Source organism: Grampus griseus (assembly GCF_964374135.1).
Source record: "Grampus griseus genome assembly, chromosome: 9".
NCBI lineage: Eukaryota > Metazoa > Chordata > Mammalia > Artiodactyla > Delphinidae > Grampus > Grampus griseus.
Window position 1 is genome coordinate 416,698 of NC_139003.1, and position 23,338 is coordinate 440,035.

Here is a 23,338-nt window from a genome sequence, read left to right on the forward strand (position 1 = left end):
TTCATACACGTTCATTAAATAAACATCGGAGTGAATCTGCTACCGGACGCCATTTTGAAGATGCAGCCTGGCTTTTGTGGTTTCAGCAGACATGACGGCATACGCAAGTTATGCAGCTCAGATATTTATGTCTCTAAAAAGTCTGCATTCTGCTTTTTCCTGTGTTCCAGATAAGGACCGTAACTAGGTTACTGGCCATGGAGTTGGGGAAGGAATAATTGAGAGCTATGAGGAAATCAATGATCAAGTCTTGGTGTGTGTGGGTGAAAACCTGTTGCTCACCATCTGCCTCTACAAGGGTGAGGCCGCCAGCCACTGCAGTTGCTGACCTTCCACACACCCTGAAAGGAGTTCAGGGCAGAGATCAGGAATGAGGCCCTCTGTGCTCTGGGAAGACTGGCAGAACAGGTCTTCACATAGATATATTCAGGAGACGATGTTATGAGCCCAATTTCTTGCATCTTCTCATAGCTAGAAAAGCACTGCTGTTATTAACTCAGATGTCTGCCCCTCGTGGCTGGCAGCAAATTTCTGCCAAAATGTGTGCTTGACTGTACGTCCCCTCTTCACCAAAAGAACCTACAGGTACTGACTTTTACATCAGAACTGTGAATATTGGAAGACTTTCATCCCAGACGCCTTCTGTCACTATTTTGCTCATGTGCTTAGACAGTCTCTCTCATGATTATCAAATTGCCCCCCCAACGCTCCCACGCAGGAGTCAAGAGTCCAAGAGTCAAGGGTGGGAGTCAAATCATATGGATCCCACGCAAAATGTAGTGGACGTGCCATGTTCACAGTAAAGATGGGTGCAAGCCTTACATTCAGCATCATGCTGTATTCATGTTTGTTTCACGTTAATGATTGAAAAGACTTAATCGTTGAGTAAAATTGATACCTCAGATGGATGTAATGTCTTTAACCTTTGACATCAGAGGGCCCTGAGCACTGCTAGTTTCCTCAGTACGGGGAGCTTGGGCGCAGCGTTTATTTGTGGTGAAACACAATCTCAGCATTTTTTATGTTTTAAACAAGCATAGTTGTTTATAAAACAAATGAAAACTACGCTCCGTCAAGAGACTGCTCCAGAAGCTGCACTTTGAGAAGTGACATTTATACCAAGGCCTCTGGCCAGCTGCCTGCCTCGCCACCCATGCGGCGGTCCTGACTGGTGTCAGTGACCGCTCCAACGCAGGCACTAGAACACTCTGGCACGGCCAGGCTGCAGGTTACAGCTTTGCCTACAGTCTAGTTCTGGCTGCTTTACTATCATTGTATTCAGATTATATAGCTTGCAGGTCTGTGGTGATTAAGAGAATGTAATACAGAACTTTTTCTTTGCTAGTTTTGTAGGAAATTGTGAGATTGATTTGGAGATCAAGCGATATTTTTGTAGAGCTGGTGTGCAAAGTATACAGGTAAGGTTTTTTTAAGTTTCATAGTCTTCTCAAATTCTCTGTGCTCTATTCAGAAAGAAAATCATGAGGTTTTTATTAACTCAGAATTTCTTTGAAGTTAAGTTTTTGTTTATAGGTTATACCTTGAGAGAAACCTGAAGTCAGATGCTCAGGAATCAGTGAGAGGATCCTGCATCCTCCTTCTTGCGTCTGTAATGGCCTGTGGAATTGTTTTCTGTTAACGTTTCGGTTTCCCATTTGAATTTAGATTCATGGTACAATGCGGGTGATCCTGGAACCACTGATTGGAGACATGCCCTTAGTGGGAGCTTTGTCTATCTTCTTCCTTAGGAAGCCAGTAAGTCAATGTTTATTTCATTCTTTTCTTGCCATTCACTGACAAGAATGTGTACATATCGAAGAATAGACAGAGTGGAGAAAAAGAGCTTAACTCACTTTATTCCCTTTGATGCATGAATCCTGCGTGCTTTCATCTCTCTGTCCTTAATGGAGGGCTTCACATCTCTCGATAGACAACTTTTTTTCTCATTATAAAAATGTTTGCTGCAGAAAATTTGAAAGCAGACCTTAGAAAGTATAGGTTGTAACTAACATTCAGCGCCTATCACTGAGTATGATATATATTTACTCATTCAATCCTCATAGCTCTGTAGTTAAATAACTAACACTAAATACTTTTGCTGACCAGGACCTGGGAGTCTGATTTGTCCAAGTCACAAAACTAGTAAGTCTGGGGATCTGCACCTGGACCTGCCCTGGTCTGGCAGAGTTGCTATCCTCATACTCACCCCAAGTCTCCCTGCAGCTGTCCCCACCCTGCCATTGCCTGCCTCTCGGAGTGTGTTGAATGAAGCACACAGTATGCTGTGTTTTTAAGAGTCACAAAGATTAATTTTAACTAAATTATATTTTAACACTTGGATAAACCATGATATTATTATTTCACATTCCATTTTTGTTATAAGTCGTCAATACTTATTATTCATTATTAGCCACAAAAGTAAGACAACAAACATGTCACCTACCTAGACTCTCCCTCACTGAGACCCTATCTCCTCGCTGAGGCCCCTCCCCTCACTGAGACTGTCCATCCTCACCTGGGTGGCTCCATTCCTACAAGGCTCCTCATCTGGGCTTCTGCAGCCTCTCCTTGGCTTTCTGCCTTGGCTTTGTCCTCAGTGGACTTCACTGCTAGGGGCCTTGCCCCGGCAGACGGACCCACCAGGGGCCGGCTCTCACTCGCAGATGGTCATCTGTCCAGTGCAGTGGTAGTACCACCCCCACCCCCTCCCCCATCGTCCCTTCCACCTCCCTCCTTCTCTCTCTCTCTTCTCCCAGAATGCTGCCCTTCCCAGGACATGGGCAGCCAGGTTCCCTCCTTGTCCCTGTGCCTCACAGTACACTTCTTAATCTTTGGAAGCCACAGCCATATCTGTCTCCATACAGTTCAGTAAATGTCTGATGAATGAATGGATCTGTTTCTCTGATACTTCTTCACGGTGTGCCATTTTTGTAACCAATGAGTCCTTTCTGGAGGTGTCATTAACATCATGTGTAGTGTAAAATGGGGATATTCATTTGTATAATTTGATTCAAATAACTTAATACAAATTATTGTTGCTGGTTTTTAAAATACAAGTTTATCTAGACCAAACAAGTGGTGCTTTTCTGCATAAAAACATAAGAAGTAAGTGTCATCACTTTTTGTTACCACTAAAATTATTATTCTCATTTGCTTTTTATTGCTTAAATAATTGGCTTATTTTGAATGTATCTTAACAACACAAAGCATGGTAAAATTCAAAAGCTATTAAGGAACATCTGTGTTAAATTTTAATTTATTAAAATTTTGAGAAATGAAGAAATCCATAAAAGATTCAAAATTCATGGGTTTTTTTCCTCCACATACAAGTTATTGAAAAGACAGTACGTTTTAAAAAATTCCTTCATTAATGAATATAAAAAACTAATCCTTAGCAAGTTGATAAGTATTTTTAGTTTGCAGGGAATTTTTAACAATTTAAAGAAAGTGTTCTTTATTCAGCTCAGAATGTAACAAAATCCAAATCTTTAAATCTTCCTCAAAACTTTGTAATATTCTTCATTGGATCTTTCTTAGGTATACTTAGTTTAAAAATAACATTGTAGGGACTTCCCTGGTGGTCTAGTGGTTCAGACTCTGTGCTTCTACTGCAGGGGACCCAGGTTCAGTCTCTGGTCAGGGAACTAGGATCCCACAAGCCGTGCAGCCAAAAAGTAAAAAATAAAATAAAAATAACATTATAATATTAATTTCCAAATGAAATTTTAGTACTCAGAAAAGCAGGATGAGGCTGTGAAAGGTTGAGGATCACTTGTATCCTTATATGGTGAATTACAGTCACCAAGCACAGGCTTCAGAGAAAAGGGACTTTTTCAGTCGCTTTCATCTGGAAAATGTAAGAGCAGAATTCCCTGCTGGCTGCCAAGTCCTTCCTCACCCCAGTGAAAAACAGAAAGATTTGGGGGTTTGACTATTCAGATGATTTAGAAGCATGGCAACCTTCAGAAGAATATGAAACTTTCGCACATTTTTTTGCTCATTTATTTGTTTAGATTAGTTCTGATAATGTGCTACTTGTTTTTAAAAAAATAACCACAGGTGTCTGCAGTGCTGACCTCGTTGAGCACAGTGGGGGCAGGGCGGATGTACTGTCACCTTATTTCAGGTTAAGTGACAGATGTGAGCGCCACACAGCCTCACTTTCTGCTCCTGGTTCTTTCTCTCCTTTGAACTGCGTGCTTTGAGCAAACTACCATCTTCTCCCAGTATCCATAGGGGATTGGTTCCCGGACTCCCATGGACCGAAATCCGTGGGTGCTCAAGTTCCTTATTAAATGGCGTAGCATTTGTACATAACCTACGGACATCCTCTCGTATCCTTTAAATCATCTCTAGATCACTTATAACACCTAGTACGGTGTAAATTCTGTGTAAATAGTTGAAAGTCCAATGTAAATAGTTGCCCTAGTGCAGCAGATTCAAGCTTTGCTTTTTGGAACTTCTGGAATTTTTTCTTTCTGAATACTTTTGATCCGTGTTTGGTTGAATCTGAGGAGGCAGAGCTGGAGCCCTCAGATACGGAGACCCAACTGTATTTAATTTCTGTAAGCCTCAGTCTCCCCATCGGTAACATGGGGAGTACACTTATACCTCCCTCAAAAGATTAGAGGTGACGATTAACTGTAAAACACTTGGTATAGCACCTGGCACGTAGTGAGTCTTCAGATGTTTCAGAAATTAAATATTTTCCCGTACGTAGGGTTAGCATTCTGGTGGGATCCTGACAGCAGAGGCCGAGCACTGGTAAGCACAGAAGCTTGGGTTAAGGTTCTGGTACGAGCCAGGGCGCGACCTACTCTCTGCCCTTGGACGTGTCCCAGGGAAGTGGCGGCCACCTACTCATGCTAACTTGACAGTTGTTGGGATTGCCTCTGGCATACACTCTTAAGGGTGTTTCACAATCCTTAGGTCATTTTTAGGTTTGTCTCAGGAGTATGGATTAGAGTAGACTGAGTCAGGAGGTCCTTTCTAGAACTTCTCCAGGAGATGGTCTGGGGCTCACTCTGAATGTGTTTATCCTAAAGGGGTCCTCCCAGCTAGCAAAGGACATGCCTGCTGAGGCTTTGATCCACAGATTGAGTTTCTTCATCTATAAAATGTAAATAACATCTTCCTTTTAGAGTGATTGTGAAAAGAAATTGAATCCTACTAGCTAGGACTCCAGCAATTGAGGTACCTTAAGCAAAGGAAGGGGGAGAAGGGGAGGCTTTATTTAAAAACAAAATGAGCATATATCGATGTCTCATGAAACCCATGCAGGGGCTGCAGTTGGGAGTCAGGAACAGGATGGAATGTGGACTCCGTGGCCACTGTCTCTTGTGCCTGTTCTGCCTCAGCTTTGTTCTTCTCTCACCCTGAGACCAGCCTCCTCTGGTCCTTCAGGCCACAGGCCAGAAACACTGGCTGCCGGTGCCCCCAGGAGTGAGCCTCCCGGTCTTCCCTTGGTCCTTGCCTGCCCTATTCCAGCTGCATCAGATACAGACCCTTAACCCCGAGACCAGGAGTAGGAAGGTTGCAGCATTCGAATGAGGCTTCCTGAAACCGATTCCTGCAGCCCCGCATGGGAGGCGGCCATGAGGGGCGAGGCAGGGCTGGGCTGGCAGGTCCATGGAGCCCACTGGACGGAAGAGGTCCAATCTTAGGCCACACATTAAGCCACTGGGGAGTTTGCGGCTGTTTATCCCGCCAGGTGTTCTCTGCATTTCTTGGATCTGGGGTTTGATATCTTTCATCATTTTGGAGCATCTTACCCCACCACCATTGTTGTGGTGCTCTTTCAGTGGCCCTGCCCCCTCCCTGTGACTCTGTCTTTGGAGGGTCTTGTGCAGGAGAGAGTGTCGCACCCGCCCCCAGCAATACTGCATCTCTGTGGTCAAGGCATAGAGGGTGAATTCTGTTCCTGTCCTCTGAGTGGCTGTGGGCCCTCGCCTCTCGAAGGCAGGGCTTCTACCTTTCCTGCAGCAGCTGTGCTCTCCCGGGCCCGCCTTTTTCTGTGGATTTCACAGGGTTTACTCTGGCTCTCCTGCCCTGGGATGGCCCTGTCACCTCAGCTCTCCATGCATCCAGGAGTGATGCTCTTCCCAGTTTTCTACATCCCAAGTGAAAGCTGGAAGTCCTAGGAGCTTTAAGACATAAGAAAAATATTCGTGACCTTTACCACCAGCCCAAATCAGAAAATTCAGAAACTCTGGAGAAGGGCGGAGCCACCAGTCTGTTTTGTTTTGTTTTTAAATATTTATTTTCTTTTTGGCTGCATCTGGTCTTAGTTGCGGCAGGCGGGCTCTTCCTCGTGCCGCGCGTGCTCAGTAGTTGTGGTGCGCAGGCTTAGTTGCTCCGCTGCATGTGGGATCTTAGTTCCCTGGCCAGGGATTGAACCCGCGTCCCCTGCATTGGAAGACGGATTCTTAACCACTGGACCACCAAGGAAGTCTCCACCAGTCCGTTTTTAACAGACGTCCCATGTAGGACGCCTGGCGTGTAGTCAGTGCTGAAATGAGCAGTGGCTGTTGCCGACTCTTCTGCAACCCGCAGATGGCACGGAGGGCAGAGGGCAGCTGGCTGAGGTTCCCGTGAACACATGCTGCGCTGGTGGGGTTCCAGTTGCAACGTGCCCACCTTACTCACTGTTCCTCGGCAGCCCAAAGAGCTGATTTCCTGTCCTTTGGAAGCACGTCTCACTGATTCTTCAGTTTCCCGAAAGGAGATCCCAGTCATCCAGACTTGGTGGGGGAGGCACTAATTTTAGTAGCTTTCCCAAAGCGCTGCCTGGATCTGCCCCTCCCGGTGGCTCCCCCCTGTGCCCCCGCCCTCACACCTGTCCACCTGCTCACACACTCACTCTCGTCCTCCCACACACGGTCACTCACACTCCCACCCCCTCAGCTTGGCTCTTCTGTCCCCTGGCCTCCCTGTGTTCATGGACAGGCCAGCTCCCCCTTCAGGGCCTTGAACGTGGAGGCCCTTCCCCTGGGGCCTTCTTTCTTGCATTCAGATCTCTTCTTTTCAAACTCACCTGAATCTGTCCTTCCATGAATTCTGCCCCTGCCTCCCAGCCATTTTGTTTCTCAGAATTTGGGTAGCATTCAGGTATATCTTATCATTTTGACCAGGGTCCTGCAAGTAGGCCCTCTGTCACCTGAGAGTTTGTAATCTGGTTATATTCCCTTCCAGGTGACCGCCCTTTGGGAGGGCCTTTGAGTGCTTCTTTACTCCTGATTCAGCAGGATGCCCCAGGCTCACGTTAACAGTTTTTGTCCCAGACCTGGAATCAGCCATTTCTTCAAAATCCCCTGTTCCTTTGAGTGGAAAATGCGTTTAGAGATCATAGCCAGGGTGCTATAGGGAGTCCTAGGGAGGTTAGTGTTTCAGGACTTTATTAAAGTTGTTGCTTTTGAGTTTTGCTCTGTCCGAAAGAATCTTGACCCTTCCAGTTCATATTTATAACCACCTACTCCCCAGCTTTGTCACTCTAGCTATATGGGTAATAGAGGTCATGCAGTTTCACTTAGCATCTTCTACAATATAAAGCACAAGTAATTTCATTATGTGCAGTATCCATCTTGACAGGAAAAGCAGTGTTTCCAGCCAGTACTTGTTGCTTGTCCACATCCGTTTAATAGAATCTCAGCCAACTATATAGGAATTATTCTAAGATAAGTACCCACTAGAAAAATGAGCAATAAAATACAGAAGTTGAATGAATGACTGGCATGTGTCCCACTAATGTAGGAATATGCAGACTGCAACAGTGATAAAGTACCATTCTTCAGCTGCTGGGCAGACTGGTCTTTAATGTAGGTGTAAACTGTGATTTTTAACTGGGTGTAAAGAAAGGACGTTCACACAGTTTTGATGGGGATGTAAGTTTGTACAATAGTAGGGCAGTTAGGTAGCATCTATCAACATAAAAAACGAACGTGTATCTTTGACCAGAATTTCCACTTTTTGAATGCTAGTCTCCATGTGTATGTAACAACACGTGTTCACTGATTCATTACTTACAATAAAAGAGAAATTGTAAATATTCTAAGTGCTTGTCAATAGGAGGATGGGTATATAAATAATTATGATTTTACTGGAGTAAATTATGACATCAAAAGAACAAAACAAGAACAGGCAAGGTATCTATACCAACAAGGGACAACGGCCTTGATGTTTTACAAAGTGAAAAACAAGGTATAGGACAGTATTATGTACCTAACACATTTCATTTATAAAGAAACAAGCCTGCATGATTTGATATGAAAATTGGAAATAATTTGCATACTTAATATTTTTGCCCTTTCTTTAAAACAGCTTTTAGAAATTAATTGGACAGGACTGACTAATCTTCTCGATATCCCCGGATTGAAGTAAGTACTCTGTCACGTCCTGTGTGTAGCTTGCTGGTGGTGTCATGTGCGTTTCCAGTGTCGCAAAGACGACACAGATGTTTGAGAGCTGTGTCTTCCGAGCATGGTCCATGCTTTCTGGGCGGGCTCTCTTGGGCTCTGGTGTTGTCGCCCCGTCTGAGGCTCTGGGTCAGAGCTGCATGAGAGCCCTGTTAGGACTAGATGGAGCCTTTTCATTTGTCATGAGGTGTCTTTCCAGTTTTGGTGTTTTGATATCCCAGAAAATTAAAGAGAACTTTAAAAAGTTTTCAAGCTTAGATGTTTCAAAAGTAGCCCTTTCTGGAATCTTTTCGAGCTGTGCTGCGCCTTCCCTTTCTGCGTTATGTGCCTTGACCCGTGCCTCCCTGGAGGGGTAGGTGTCAGCCCTGGACCTGGGAGCTGCATCGTGTGGCTGGGAGGCCCTCATTGTTCCGTGTACCCTAGTGTCTGAAACACGAGGCAACCTTCCACCACGAGCATGTGAAGCCCTTCAGGGCTTGTCCCGCCTGTGAGAGAAGTGAGGCTTCCCAGTCACGTCACAGAGTCCATCTGTCCTCCAAGGTGGAAGGTGGTGGCGGCAGACCTGTTAGCCACCTCTGAGCAGGAAGGTCTGAGGCTGCAGCCGCCAAGCCTGCTTCTGCTGGTTTCACTGTTGCATTTGAAGGTTAAAGTGTGTTGCTTGTTGGTTAAAGTTACATATGTTTCTAGTGGACACTGCTAATCTGTGGGGGGGTTTTCCCCCTAAAATAGCTTAAAAATTGAAATACGAAAGCCTTGGTTTCAATCTGTTTTTTTCTCTTCCCGTGTATTTGTTTATGCCTTTGAAATGGCCATTAGAAAGAATTTTATTTTGTTTCATTATAAGGGAAAAATTAAGACTACACTGAGGCATAGTCATAACAATAAAAGTCTTTTTTAGGTGCTGTGGTTTATTGGATATAGAAAAATACTGTTATCTTTAAAAGATTTTTGGAACGAAAGGAAAACTTTAAAAGAGTTTTGTTAAAGTGTTGATTAGGATTCTTGCTTGCAACAACAAACCCAACTTACCTGGTCTTCATTAAGTGAGTAAATAATTGAGTAAACAAATACTGTTTTTTAGAGACAGTCTATTCACTCATCCGACAAATGGGTACGGAGTGCCTGCTGTGAGTGCCAGCCGTGGCCGTGAGCAGAGTGGAGCCTGCACCCTCGGCTGGTGTCGCCGAGAGGCCTGTGGCCCTGTGGGGTAGCCAGGCACAGCCAGGTGCTGGCGTCCACAGGACGGCTCCTGACTGCTTTTCTGTGCGTGGCTTTGTTGCCAGGCAGACTCTTGCTGTGAAGTAGCAGCTTCTAGCTTCTATTCCACATGCTCAGCAACCTCAGTTGGAAAAAAACCTTTTCCCACGAGTTCCAGCAAAAGCTCTAGGGTTGACTTCTGTTTGTCTGCCTGTCCTTGGACAGACCCTCCTGGTTCTGAGGATCAGGTTGGGCCTCGTGCCCACGCTGAGAGGAGGCAGAGAAGTGCTTGAAGAAGCTCCAGTGAAGGGAGGTGGGCGGGGGGGGGGTCCCCCAAGGAAGGGTTCCAGAAGTCAGAGGAGAGGGTGCTGCTTAGCTGGCAAAAACGACAAATCCCTGCTGTCGTTTAGTGTAGAAGAGTGTGGTCTGCTTTCCTCCCCCCTGCGTCCTGGGAGGGGTTTGTCGAGCATCTGCGCTGCAGGCCGTGTTGTGCTGGCTCCCTGTAGAGAGGCAGAGGGCGGGCTCTGCCGCATGAGCCTGCAGCACAGCTCGGGGGTCAGTCCCAGAGCATTCAGTTAGAAGGGAGAAATGCATGCACACTCGCACGACGCACACATACAACTACAGCGCCATTTCATTGCATGATTTTATATGAAGGCAGGCTCTTTTTGTATAGTAATAACTTCCAGCTGTTGTTTTATATATGGGTTTTCATATATACAGTATATAAAACCTATTCTTCTATATTCATTATGTATAGGATTGCATTTGTCATTAAAAGTATCAATATATACTCATATATATTAGAAATACAGACAGAAATAGACACACACCATTCAAAAATGAGACTATGGTATAAAAGAAATATGGTAAAATATCCCTTTTAAATTATATATATTATATGATACATAATTATGTAAATTTTATGTGATACAATATACACATACCTACTTAACGTAAAACTTGGGCTACTATTTCTCAAAGATTTTGTCAAACATCTCACAGCTGTGGCAAGCCTTGTCCTATAAAAATAGATATTTAATAACTTTGACCCTAACATAATGAAATCTTGTGCCGAGCTTTACAAAACGAACATCTACAAGCTCTATCCATTGACTACAGAGCAGAATCCAAGGCATTATACAGTAGCAGTGGCGCCTGGGTCACTTCACTTCACCACAGAGTTTAGCTATCCTTACCCTTTTTCAACGAAGAGCCACAAACTGAGTGTTGGAGGGATGAAGGCTGTGACAGAAACAGAAGTAGGGTGATGAGCAGGGTCGGTTCCAAAGGACCAGAAGGGTGGGACACAGTGGAAGCTGTTCTGTGTGCTGAGCCCCGGCGTAGTCAGGACGAGCAGAGCGGCTCAGGGGATGCCCAGCCCCACTTGGGAGGCCGCGGGTGGGGCTGCCTAGCTGAGCCTTGTGCTGGCACCGTAGGCGTTAGAGAGAGGTGAGGCGGTGGCCGACCACCATAGCAGCTAAGGGATTCTTGAAACATTTATGTCATCAGTGAGGGGTCTTCTGTTTCAACAGATTTTTCCATATAAACAAAATTGGTACTTCTGCAGGGAAATGCCTGAAGTAAGACTATGCTTGGTCTTAATGCTTTGAAGGGCCACCTCATCCTCTGCTTGGTGAACACTGATCCAGTGTCTGCCGGCTTAGACCCTCTGAGTCCCCCTGGACTGTTAGCGCCTGAGTTACTGGCCTCTTCAGCAGTAGAGTGGAGCTGTCTGTGTGGTTTGTCTTCTGCCCATGTCGGACTGAAAGGTGCTGTGCTGAGGTTCCGCATCTTGGCCTTGCATTTGGACCCCCAACCTGCAGTGAGGCTCAGTTATCACTCAGTGAATGACCGCACTTTCACTGTGTCCCAGTGGATGTTCCGTGTGTAGTTACTTTGCATCTGCATGTTCATACTGTTAACATCTGAGAAGTACTGGCAAGAAGTAAGGTTCTTTTAAAACTTTGCACTTCTGGCTAAAGGTGTCCTTCTATAGCAATGAAACTTGGTTTACGTATGCCTTCAAAAGTGCTGTCACACGTACGTTGCTTGATTCTCACATTTACACCAAAGAATAGACAAAAAGCATATTGAAAGTACATTTGTTTCTTTAGCCTCCACAGTTTTATTCTTGCTACTGAGATCTCTGTGCAGTGGTGTATAGTATTTCAAATTGATTACAGTATTCAGTACCCAAATAAAGTGTGAAGAAAGAATGAACTGTAAATTCCTTTACTTCATTGGGACCTCTGCATATATATCAGGAAAGATAAATTTAATGTAATAAACATGGAATGAGTAAATAAATGGATGCTTGTTTTGGTATTCTCTGTACTTTTATGGGTGTTTGAAATAGTTTATGTTAAAAAAAGATTTATTTAAATGTATCTTACTTATTCAATATTAAATCAGTGATAAAGTTATGTGGAAATGTATGAGATGTTATTTAGAACGTTGTGAAATATAGCCAGAATAGTATCTTGTGTTCTCAGAATAAACCCCACATAATGGTCACTGTGGCAGTGCTGCATCTGAAGTATTAAACTGCTGGCTTCAAATACTGTGTTAGAGGGATCAGCTCCGCGCTGTCAGTGGGACATTGTGTCATGTCTATGCTAAGTTCACTGTTAACAGGAGATAACTAGTATTGGAGTGTCTGATAGTTGGTTTGTTTGTTTTTTACCTCCCACCTAACAGTGGTTTGTCAGATACTATCATTTTGGACATAATATCAAACTACCTGGTGCTTCCCAACCGAATCACAGTTCCTCTTGTCAGCGAAGTTCAAATAGCACAGTTGCGGTTTCCTATACCAAAGGTAAGCATCCGTTCATTAACACTTACAGACAGACTGGAGGAACTCTTCACATACTTGGGTGTTGTGACTTCTTGTATTTCTCCTAACAGCAGCCTTGCCACGTGGATCTTTTTTTTTTTTGCGGTATGCGGGCCTCTCACTGTTGTGGCCTCTCCCGTTGCGGAGCACAGGCTCCGGACGCGCAGGCTCAGCGGCCATGGCTCACGGGCCCAGCCGCTCCGCGGCATGTGGGATCTTCCCAGACCGGGGCACGAACCTGTGTCCCCTGCATCGGTAGGCGGACTCTCAACCACTGCGCCACCAGGGAAGCCCCGCCACGTGGATCTTGATGCAGTAAAGGTGGTCTGTCCTGCCCTGTTCCTTAGGAGATTGGCTAAGGGGCATCTGGCCGAAAACTTTCAGAGACTTGAGGACAGTTCTTAAACCTCAGCTGTGAACCTCAGAGCTGCTCATAGGGATTTAATTCTGCAGATATCATTGCAAGTTGTAAAGAACAGCTATGACAACTTATTTATTGCCTCAGAAAGCACTTCCTATTTGTATGTATCAAGATGTAACAGTTCAGCCTAAGCTGGGAACGTTGTACAAGCCTCCCCTCAGATATGACAAAGTGGGCATCTTTGAGGTCATTCAGTGAGGGATGTGGCAGGCACGTCGTTAGTGTTACAGCTGCCCTGGGTGGGATGGAAGGGCATGGCCGGGGCTGAGTCACAGCCCTGGGGTTAGGCAGCAGCTTCACTTTGGGAGCATATTCCTTGGTGTGTCTGGGCTGCTGTTTCTTCATCTGTAAGTTGGGGTGATGCCTGCACACAGAGGCGGGTCACACATGTTGGAGTCACCTTCGTTTGAGTAAACTAAACAACCTCTGTCTGAGACTGTGAGAGCCTGCTGGCCAAGGACGTGGAATTCTCTGCTGGGCACAGAGCTGGAGGGTTGGCCCCAGTTAGCAAGGGCTTCTCCCCCCTGGGCTTCACCCCACCCGTCTGGTCTGACCAACCTTGGGCTCCAGAAGTGGAGTGGGCAGCCTGTCACATGGTGTCTGGTCCTAGTTCAGTGTTTGTTTCCTGAAGTAGAAGTGGCCAGCCTTTCCCCACTGCCCGTTACTCTTTCTAGGTAAATTCGATCTCAGTAACAGTGCACAAACCAACAAACGTGCATGAGCATTCCTGTATTTTTTCAAGTAACAACACCCCAGTCATTCATGCCCAGATTAGTTACATTGTTGGCATTCAGCAGATGTGATGGGACACCATGTATGAGACAGGGATGTCTTTTTTTCCTTAACTTAGGATTCTCATCTCTGGAAACGCAGGCCTGCCTTTCCACATAGAAATCCCCATGCTCCTAGGCCATTAGGCTTTGTATTCTCTGAGTACAGGTGACCATCTAAGCCTGCCCGGATCCAGCCTCCCTGCTGCTCAGATATGTTTGTTGCCACATTATCTAAGCTTTAGACCTGTGAAAATATAAGCCAGGGATTTTGTTTTGTTATGGTTTTAAAAGCGTATTTATCTGTAAAAATGTCTATCTTTCTATGCTGGTTGGTTCAGAAATACTACCTGGTAATTTTTTTAAAAGTGTTTTTTGGTGTAGAATGCTACCCTCCTAAAGGTAACTTTACAGGTTGTGTTTGCCTTGAAAGAAATATGAGTGGAGATTTTTAATTCTATCAATTAAACAACATTTTTGAAAAAGATAACTATGTTAAGTCTGTGAGTCATATGTATCTCAGATTTTCAGTTTCCTATCCATAGAATAGGTTTAATGACAGTATTTCACAGGATTGTTGTAAAAATTCAGTGAAGTAATTGGAAAGTAATTGCACATCAAGGACTTAGGAACAGTCTCGTGCATCCTGTAGTGCCAGTTATCACTGGTTATCACTGCAGTTACCACTAATGTTACAACTACCGAAACACAGGACTGTTTGGTGACCCATGAGGCCCTGTGCCATCTGACCTCCTGCCGTCCTGCCCTGCCCAAGTTGGGCTCCTGGGGTCCCTGGGGTACAGTGCCGCTCTGGGACCCCCCGTCCCAGGAGAAGTCTGCAAGAGGTGGTGGCTCACGCTAGCCCATCCCGTCTCTGGCTCCGGTCAGACCCCTGGGACCCCGTTGTGCTGCTCCTGGCATCACGTGTTTGCCTTTTTTGCTCAGGGAGGAGGAGCTGCCTGGTCCCTGTGCACAGGCTTCGCTCCATGTCTGTTGGGTGAGCAGTGAGCAGTCTGCTCTGTCTTCCTTCTTTCCAGGGTGTCCTGAGGATACACTTTATTGAAGCTCAGGATCTTCAGGGAAAAGACACTTACCTTAAGGGACTTATCAAGGGGAAGTCAGACCCCTATGGAGTGATTCGAGTTGGCAACCAAATCTTCCAAAGCAAGGTCATCAAGGAGAACCTCAGTCCAAAGTGGAACGAGGTGTACGAGGTGAGGGAGTGGGTGCTGCTGCCGTCCCCCCTCCACATTTCTGTTCCACTCCTGCTGCGGGGTCGTGGTGTGCTTATTTAGTTCAGGGTAATCTCAATTCTCTTTGCTTTCATTTTCCATTTTTAAAACTATTGTACCTTGTATCCCTACCTCACACAAAATTTTAAACCTTAATCGCATCAAGCTATCACAGTAAATAATTAGCCCTTAATACACATAAACGTATTCCAAAATGAGGTTATTTACCATTTTGTAAATTTTCATTTAATACATCTGGACATCTCTACATGTCAATAAACATAGCTGTTCACTTGAGTAGGTACCATCATGTTTTTACTCAGAGAGATCTGGGCTTTTGGGTTCATTGTAACCAGTGCTGTATGAGTGTCGTGGGTTTTCTGCATTTGGCCAAGTTTCCCCGCATTGCGCTCCTCAGAGTGGAATTGCCGCATCACAAGGTATGCGGTTTGCAAAGAACTGAGAAGTGGTGCGGTTTATACCCATCAGCTTCCCGTCCTCCCAGCCTGGTCTGTTGCCAAATCTCTCAATCTCGGAGTGTTGGTGAGTGGGGCACTTGCGGCCACCCTGCAGCCAGCACTGACCGGGGCCGCTGCCGGAGTGGAGAGACATCCAAGCGTGTGGCCCCCGGTAACTGGGGACAAGGCACAGTGGCCCATGGCCATGTGCGCAGATACAGGTCCCTAGCAGGGACCCTGCCATCCAGAAGTGTGTCGGGTCCGGCAGCGGGGACCTCAGTGCTGTGCAGCTGCTGCCGCTGACTGCAGTCACGTACTCAGTAGACACGATACTAGTGAATGTGAGATAACTGTGAGCTGCTACCTTTCAGGCTCTGGTCTATGAACATCCCGGACAAGAATTAGAGATCGAGCTCTTTGACGAAGACCCAGACAAGGACGACTTCCTCGGAAGGTAAATCCTTCGTGACTGAGGAGAGCGTAGACTCTTTTTCGTTGATAATCACTGTTAAACATGTAATATAACTTCGAAAACAGGATTATGTGCATGTTATGTGTGTTTTAAAATGGCTCTTAGATGTAGCGTTGCTTCACCTTGGATTTCTTAAAACACGGTTTGTTCCTAAAACATTCACATTTAAGTAAGTAAAGGAAAGCTGCTAGATCTGTGTCCATCATAGCAGCCACATGTTGCTATTTAAATTAAATTGATTAAAGTTAAGCAAAGTTTAAAATTCATTTTCTTAGTTGTGCTGCCCCATTTTAAGTGCTCAGCAGCCACGCATGGCCCCCAGTCCAGCCCAGCTCTCCAGCCTTTACACCACGCAGGCAGGTGTGCGCTAGGTTATAGAAACAGGTTTTTTAACCTTTGATTTGTTATTGGGTTATGGGGGCGGGGAGTAGATAGTAATTTATATTGTGCCTATATACTGGAAAAGCAAATATTGACCTGTTTGCTTAAATTGAACAACCTGTACAGCTGAAAAAAATACCAAAAAACACACTTCAGCCTAACCTTTATTATTTAACTGAATTTCTTGTGGCAAAAAAGATATAAGGATAGATGACATTGGACTGTGTGTTAGGCTGTGACCTCAGAATTCATTCATGAGACAGTTTAATGAGGAGCAACCAAAAGATTTCAAGCAAGGCAGCGAACAGATCAGACCTGCATTCCAGTAAAGCCACTGTTAGGTTATCAGGGACCGAGACTGGGGACTGGCCGGCCTTCAGGAGGCTGTTGGGATAGATCAGGAGAGAGATGTCAGGTCTGACCTGGGGCAGAGCTCGGGGGCAGAGAGGAGGTGTGGCTGCAGAAGAAGGGGGTGTCACTGTCCCGTCCTGGTCGTCTCTGGCTCGGGGGGCTGGCTGCATGCTCCCAGCAGTGCAGGATTATTGGGGGAAATGGAACTGGCTGTCGGGGACATGCCGAGCATGAGGCAGAGGCCTCTGTGGCCACAGAGACTCTGGTCAGAGCTGAGGAGCGAGTCTGGGGAGGCAGTCAAGGCCTAACTGAGCATGCAGGTGGCTGAGCCGGAGCTATGGGCAGCAGCTCGGAGGGCATGCCAGGCCCAGGGCGGAATATGCCTGCACAATTGGGGTGCGTGTGAGCAGCTCCGTGTGGGGAAGACCAGCCCTCCCAGCTCTGACCGCAGCTGTGCCTCACCGAGTGTTCCTACCTCCCCGCTCTTCCCTACCTCGCTTCACTCTCGTGGGTGGAAGCTTGGGGAAGCTTTTGGAAGAAGTCTGTTTCTTGACAAACTAGCATTTTGTTGCATTTCTGGAGTACCTTTTCATAGACTAATGCTTAAGGTTATTTCAGTTGTAAGAAGTGTGTTTCTGTGTTCTAAAGTTGTTGTATTGTTATTTCTATAGTCTTATGATTGATCTTATTGAAGTTGAAAAGGAGCGCCTTTTAGATGAAGTAAGTTTCCTTTGAGTATTGTTCTATTTCATGAGTGTTGACAGAGCACCTGCTGCCACCGCCACCTGATGGTCTGAGAACTTAACATCCGCTCACAGACGTTGAGGACTTAGGCCTTCTAGTAACAGCAAAGTGAAAAGAAGTCAGCACCTACCAGACACTCGAAATTCCTGAGGATGCAAACACACACCAACTTTGTTTCAGGCAGGCACGCTCTCCTTCGGAGTCAGGGCAGAATCTGGGAGAAACTCCCCAATAACAGGCATTTTAAAGATAGTTGGAGTTCACAGCAGAGCTGGCACAGTGCAGTTGATGAGAAATTGTCCCATGAAAGATACCCACAAATACAGTATGAATTGACAGCAACAGACGTACTTCAAGCAAGATATTGCTATCAGAATAAAAAGGATAAAAAAGGAAGTTTGTGGTGGCTTCTAAAAGATGGGTAAGATTTGGATAAGTAAAGCGTAATTAACCAAATCACTGCTGAGATCTGCTTTCAAAGTAACATGTTTCCCTTCCCATGCACGCCAGCACACACTCAACAGGTATCTGCAGTTTATCATGTTGTGTGCCAGGTGCTGTGTGCAGTGACAGGCAGAGCAGACAAAGCCCTGCACTCGGGGCAGTCTCTTCTTAATACTGAGTGTTTGGGGACCATCCTCGATTAATTGCTTTGTGGCTTTTAAGCTGAAACAAGTGTATACTAATTATTAGTATATAGTGATGAGGAAAAACAGACCTGTTAATGTGTCTGATATTGAAATTCAGACTTGGGATCAATGTTATATTCTCTCTTGGCCCATAAATTCTATGGAAGTCCATACGTAAAAGCCTGACAGTGTTGGGTGGTATAAGAGGACATTTGAGTCCTTGCATGTGAATCGGGGGTGGAATTGGGAGTCAGTGAGTTAAGACACGCAAAGTGGCCACTGCTGTTGGTGTCTGGGGCCAGCAGCTGGTTCTCAGGCCTGGAGCTAAAGGTGGCAGGACTCAGGCCTTCTGCGTTTGTGGAGACTGTTCAGTTTGCGTGTCTGATCCAGGAGGACTTTGGCTGAACTGTCTTGCTTTCTCTGCAGTGGTTCACCCTGGACGAGGTCCTCAGAGGAAAGCTGCACTTGAAACTGGAGTGGCTCACGCTCATGCCAGACGCTTCAAACCTCGAGAAGGTGCTGGATGGGGTCCCATGACAGCCTGCACTCCTGATCGCTAAGATTAGTACCTTTAAACTGTGCTGCTGCTCACTTAAAAAAAATACAGCAATCATTTTGACTCCTGTGCTGTAAATCACTACAGTAGTGCCAGGGGTAAATTAGAGATAATGGAAGTTTACAGGTCATTCTCACCTGTTTTATGAGATCTTTAAATTTTGTGCTTGATTATTGTATAGGGATTTGAAGAGCCACAGGTGACCCGAATGCTTCGTTTGATTGATCTGAATAGAATCTTATGTTCATTCTCTCTGTATTGCATATATCAGATGCTTATTTCTCCACTTTTCTTATTCTCTTGAGGATTATAGACATAATCAGGAAGAAATAGGAACCTTGGAAACCCACCTGCTGAAGCTTTTTCCTTTCCTTGTAGGTGCTGACAGACATCAGAGCTGACAAAGATCAAGCCAATGACGGGCTGTCCTCCTCGCTGCTCGTCTTGTACTTGGATTCAGCCAGGAACCTCCCGGTAGGTGCCTCCGCGAGAGCCCACTGGGTGCTCGTTTCCTGGCAGTGGATCCTGCTGTGTTCAGCCGCGCCCACGCCATGTCCCCATTCTTGTTGCTGTGTTTTCACTTCACTCCAGTCCAAGAGAGCAGCAGTGGAGAGGGATACGTGTGCATTTCCTCCATGAGTGTAATTTTATGTTTACATCTTATTGGTTTATCCAGGATGGTCAGAATTATCTTACATGTTTTAAGAAGAAATCTCCAGTACATAGGAAGATAATTCACCTAGTAGTTAGAGAAGAAGATTTTCTGTAGAGAATCACTAATTATTAAAATGTAGTGCCTAAAGATGAAAATTATATCCCTTTGGCATCATCCTGGAAGTAGCACAGCAGGGTGACGGGGCAGCGTCGGGTGATCCCCTGCACACACGGCTTCTGGCCCAGAGCAGTGCCTCTCCTCGTGGGCGTCAGAGTCATTTCACTCTCAGAAAAACTGTAGAGAACAGTTTTTACAACAACGACTAGAAGCGTGGAGAAGGGTCGATCAAGCCCTGGTGTGATGCTCGCCTCCACACTGAGGCTAGTGTGCTCGTGATCAGTGTTTATCGTTTTGATCATGTTTTTTTTTGCTTGGTTTTGTTTTTGTTTTTGTTTTTGTTTTGCGGTACGCAGGCCTCTCACTGTTGTGGCCTCTCCCGTTGCGGAGCACAGGCTCCGGACGCGCAGGCTCAGCAGCCATGGCTCACAGGCCCAGCCGCTCCGCGGCATATGGGATCTTCCCGGACCGGAGCAGGAACCCGTGTCCCCTGCATCGGCAGGCGGACTCTCAACCAGTGCGCCACCAGGGAAACCCTGATAATGTGTTTTGAGTGCCCATTCACTTGTTCAATAGATGGCCTTCCTTGTTCCATTTCACTGTTGGAGGCCAGTTTTGTTGAAAGAAAGACAACTACCTCCCCATGAAAGGTGTTTCCTCCTGAAATGATACTGGTTCCAGGTCACCCAAGTGCACCTGTAGACAGTCCCCCAGGGTGTGTCCTTGGTGCGGGTGGACGTCTGGGCATCTCACCTCACTGTGATCGCACCATGCTGTTCCTTTACCTCGTGAAATGCACACCCTGATTCTGTTTAGCACCTCTCAAGGGTTTAAAATTGTGCATTACTTGGGCTTTGTTCACAAGCAGAATCAATGTATTTTGGGCATCTCTATGTTTTATTTAAAGTTTTTAACGATTAAAATCTGATCATGTATTTTTTTCATATTGGGAAGATGTAACAATTGTGTGTATAAATATATATAATTGTACTCTTTCTTTCAGTGAAGGTTTAACCTTTCTGCAGAATTACTTGTACGGTAGAACTTTTTGCTTTTAACCACAATAATGTTTTAAAGTCTTTCATAATGCCTGATGGAAGTGAATTTGTTATGTATTTTAGGATATAGAGCAAAGTGGTGGGGAATTGGCCTCTCTTTAGAACTGTGTGTTTTGTCACATTAAATTAAAATTGAATAATGTCATGTAAGCAAAAGACAGAAAGAAAAGTGATTGTACAACCTTCTGTTAAAAGGGCACTTTGTGCATGAAGGTATGCTCTGGCCGTCAAAGGCAAAGGATCTTTACAAAACCACTGCCCGGTTGGGCCTGTCTCCACGGGAGTGCGTGCTGTCCCCTGCGTTGCTGCGTGATTCTTTGACTCTGCCTGTTGCATCCTGGTTATTAGTGCTCTTGTGCCTTCGTTGACCACAATCCACCATTCTTTGCTTTCTTCTCCCATTTCCATTTTCCCAAGAGTATCTACGAGGGAAACTTTGGGTGTGGCTACTTAAAAGAGAGGCGAGCGTCGGGACTAGTGTTTTGTGAAAATACTGCCTCAGTCTGTAGAGCACTATTTGTGAGTTCTCAGTGTTCTTCCTTCCTTCTGTTTGGTGGAGACTGCTAGAATGTGGACTGGAACTTCAATGCCATCTGCTCAGTGGTGGAATGACGTGCATGCTTTTTCAGTTTCTTGCATGATTTCAGTTACTGGGCATGTTTCTTTCGTGCTTGTTTTGTGAAACGTAACACTGCTGTAACTAATGTTGGTGACTGCATCTGATACCGAGGTGGACAAACCCCATGAGCCATGGAGGAGCCTTGGGCTCTGACGCTGCTCCTGGCCCTTAAAAAATTAAAAAAAAAAAAAAATCATCTGAGGAAAAAGTAGTGAAGCCATAATGATTAAAATGGATTTTCTTATGGTTCATCTCAATGTGAGATGTAAATATTTCTTTGCAAGCTTTCAAAAAACTTCCTTAAATCTACTTTCTCCTCCTGACCAAACACAGAAGTGTCAGAGCTTGGCTTTCCATGAAGTCCCCCGTGGCCTTGGGGACAGTCAGTGAAGACAGAAACTCACTGCTGCTCTGAAAACACGCCTTCTCCCTCCCCATTTAACCAGAGCTCCTAGGGTGCAAAAACATGTTGAGTTTATGATTCACTTCTTTTAAGGAACTTAAAGAATTTCCTGGGGTGGGTAATTGAGCATTTCTACCTTTATCTGGGAAGCTGATTTTCATCTCATATGTTTCCCTGAGGCCTTGCTCTGGTGCCTTGATTCCTGGCACTCTTCTTGGTCCTTTTAGCAGTTATTTTCACTTGCTTTGGGGTCAGAGAAAGCCACCGATGGCTTAGTCATTAGTCTAGAAACTAATTATTGATTTAATTCAATAACTAGTGAGATTCTTAAAGTTCATTTGTTTCATTTTAATTTGTTATTTCTATTTCTGCATGCATTCTCAGTTTATTCTTAATTTAAGAAAATGAAAAAGAAGGGGGAGAGCAAAACTGAAAGAATAGGCATTTTTGACCCATTTTATAGGTGAGGACAGTCAAGCCCCTGAGGAGTGGGTGAGCTGCTGTTGCGTCTCCTCGCATCCCCTGCCCACCTTCTGGGAGGTCAGAATGAGGGCAGTCATGCATATCAGCAGCTGTTTTCTGTCACTTCCAGGTGTTTCCTAGTGGAAATCTGTGTTGTAAGCTGCTGTAAATGACAGTCTTGCTCAGCTGCATGAGTTACTGTTTTCTGTAACTGCTTCTTTTAAAGGAAATATTTCTGAACTTGTGTCAGGATTTTTTAAATTGCTTTGTAATATTTAGCTAAGATGTGGCTGGGTTATCCAAACTAACTTTCCTCCCACATTACCAAAACCACATGTTCTGCTTGATGATTCAGTTGTAGGAATCAACAAAATGTCCTACAAAATAAATTCGAATAGATTGATCACTTTTCTCCCCTTTGATTGTCAGTGTGAAGTGAGATCAGTTGTCAGTTGTCCCTAAAGGCTGAGCGTGTTGCTATTTCCAGTAGAGGTTTTGGGCTGCTGCCAGCCCGTCGCTCTCTTACCTTTTGCTGCTCAAAACTCTCTTCATGTTCAGCCTCACCAGTGCATTTCCACCAGTGGTCCTGTCTGGAAGCCTCAGCACAGCAGGACTTTCTCCCAAGCTGGGAACGGCCTCTTTATCCTGTGGCCTTAGCACTCGGGCCTCCTCCTTCTGGCCAGAGGAACGAGAGGGTGATTTCTGACCCCCGGAGGCCAGCTTCAGACCCTGAGGCCTCCATGACCACATGCATTTCCCAAGTGCTTTCCAAGGGCTCTGCGTGCACAACTCATTGAGTCTCAGGCTGGCAGGATCCTTTCTCAGATGAGGCACTGAGATTAGAGACCCAGGGTTGCCACTAGCAAGCCGCAGAGCCAGGATCTGAGCACCGCTGTGTGACCCAGAGCCCACGTTTTCCACCCTCCTGTCTGGTCCATCCGTGTATAAAGTGAATTTGTTACCACTTCATTAAGTTTGTAAGTTCATAGTGCTGTATATGGAGTTTATCTGAGGGGAGTGGTGTTTGCACTAATGTCCACTTTATACATAAAAACGTTGGCTGTATAACATGGAGACCCTTGGGTGTGATGCTTCTAGGTGCTCTGTGAAAGTGATTTTAGCTCTCAGTTTAAAAAAGTGCAGGTTGCTGTTACTGCCCCTGCTTACGGTGAGCAGCCCCAGAGTGGACGGTGCAGTGATGTCTGGAGGCCCCACGCTGGGCCCTCACCGAGTGCACCTGAGCAGCCTGATCTGTCTCACCCCAGGCCGGTGCAGCTTCCCACGCCCACGCTCACAGGCTCCTCTTGCACCCCTGACACCCACCATGGCTTCTTTCTTTGTTTCACTTCACTTGATGCACTTGGAATAACATGTGCACAGTACACGTCACATCCTTGCAAAGTTAGAGTTTCCTTGGTGCCCGCAGAAGGTCTGTCCTCACAGCTCAGGGCAGCAGTTCCCAGCCTGGCCCGGCCCCCCCCTCTAGGGGCATCTGCTGGGGCTGGTGTTTCAGGCTGCTTCACAAAGAATAGAATTCAATTTGAAGTTAATTACAACTCAAGT

At 45.6% G+C, this 23,338-nt stretch overlaps 1 protein-coding gene across 3 annotated transcripts in view; it reads left to right on the forward strand.

The window, feature by feature from the left end:
• Positions 1-23,338, forward strand: part of ESYT2 (extended synaptotagmin 2) — a gene marked incomplete at its 5' end in the record, with an annotated part of 75,513 nt that overhangs the window by 35,714 nt on the left and 16,461 nt on the right. For all 3 annotated transcript variants that reach the window (XM_082661629.1, XM_082661628.1, XM_082661630.1), the window contains 9 exons: positions 1,346-1,418; positions 1,666-1,755; positions 8,317-8,372; positions 12,309-12,429; positions 14,676-14,852; positions 15,700-15,782; positions 17,204-17,252; positions 18,332-18,421; positions 18,840-18,935. In XM_082661629.1, the coding sequence (XP_082517755.1) occupies positions 1,346-1,418; positions 1,666-1,755; positions 8,317-8,372; positions 12,309-12,429; positions 14,676-14,852; positions 15,700-15,782; positions 17,204-17,252; positions 18,332-18,421; positions 18,840-18,935 (835 nt within the window). The remainder of the gene's footprint in view (positions 1-1,345; positions 1,419-1,665; positions 1,756-8,316; positions 8,373-12,308; positions 12,430-14,675; positions 14,853-15,699; positions 15,783-17,203; positions 17,253-18,331; positions 18,422-18,839; positions 18,936-23,338) is intronic.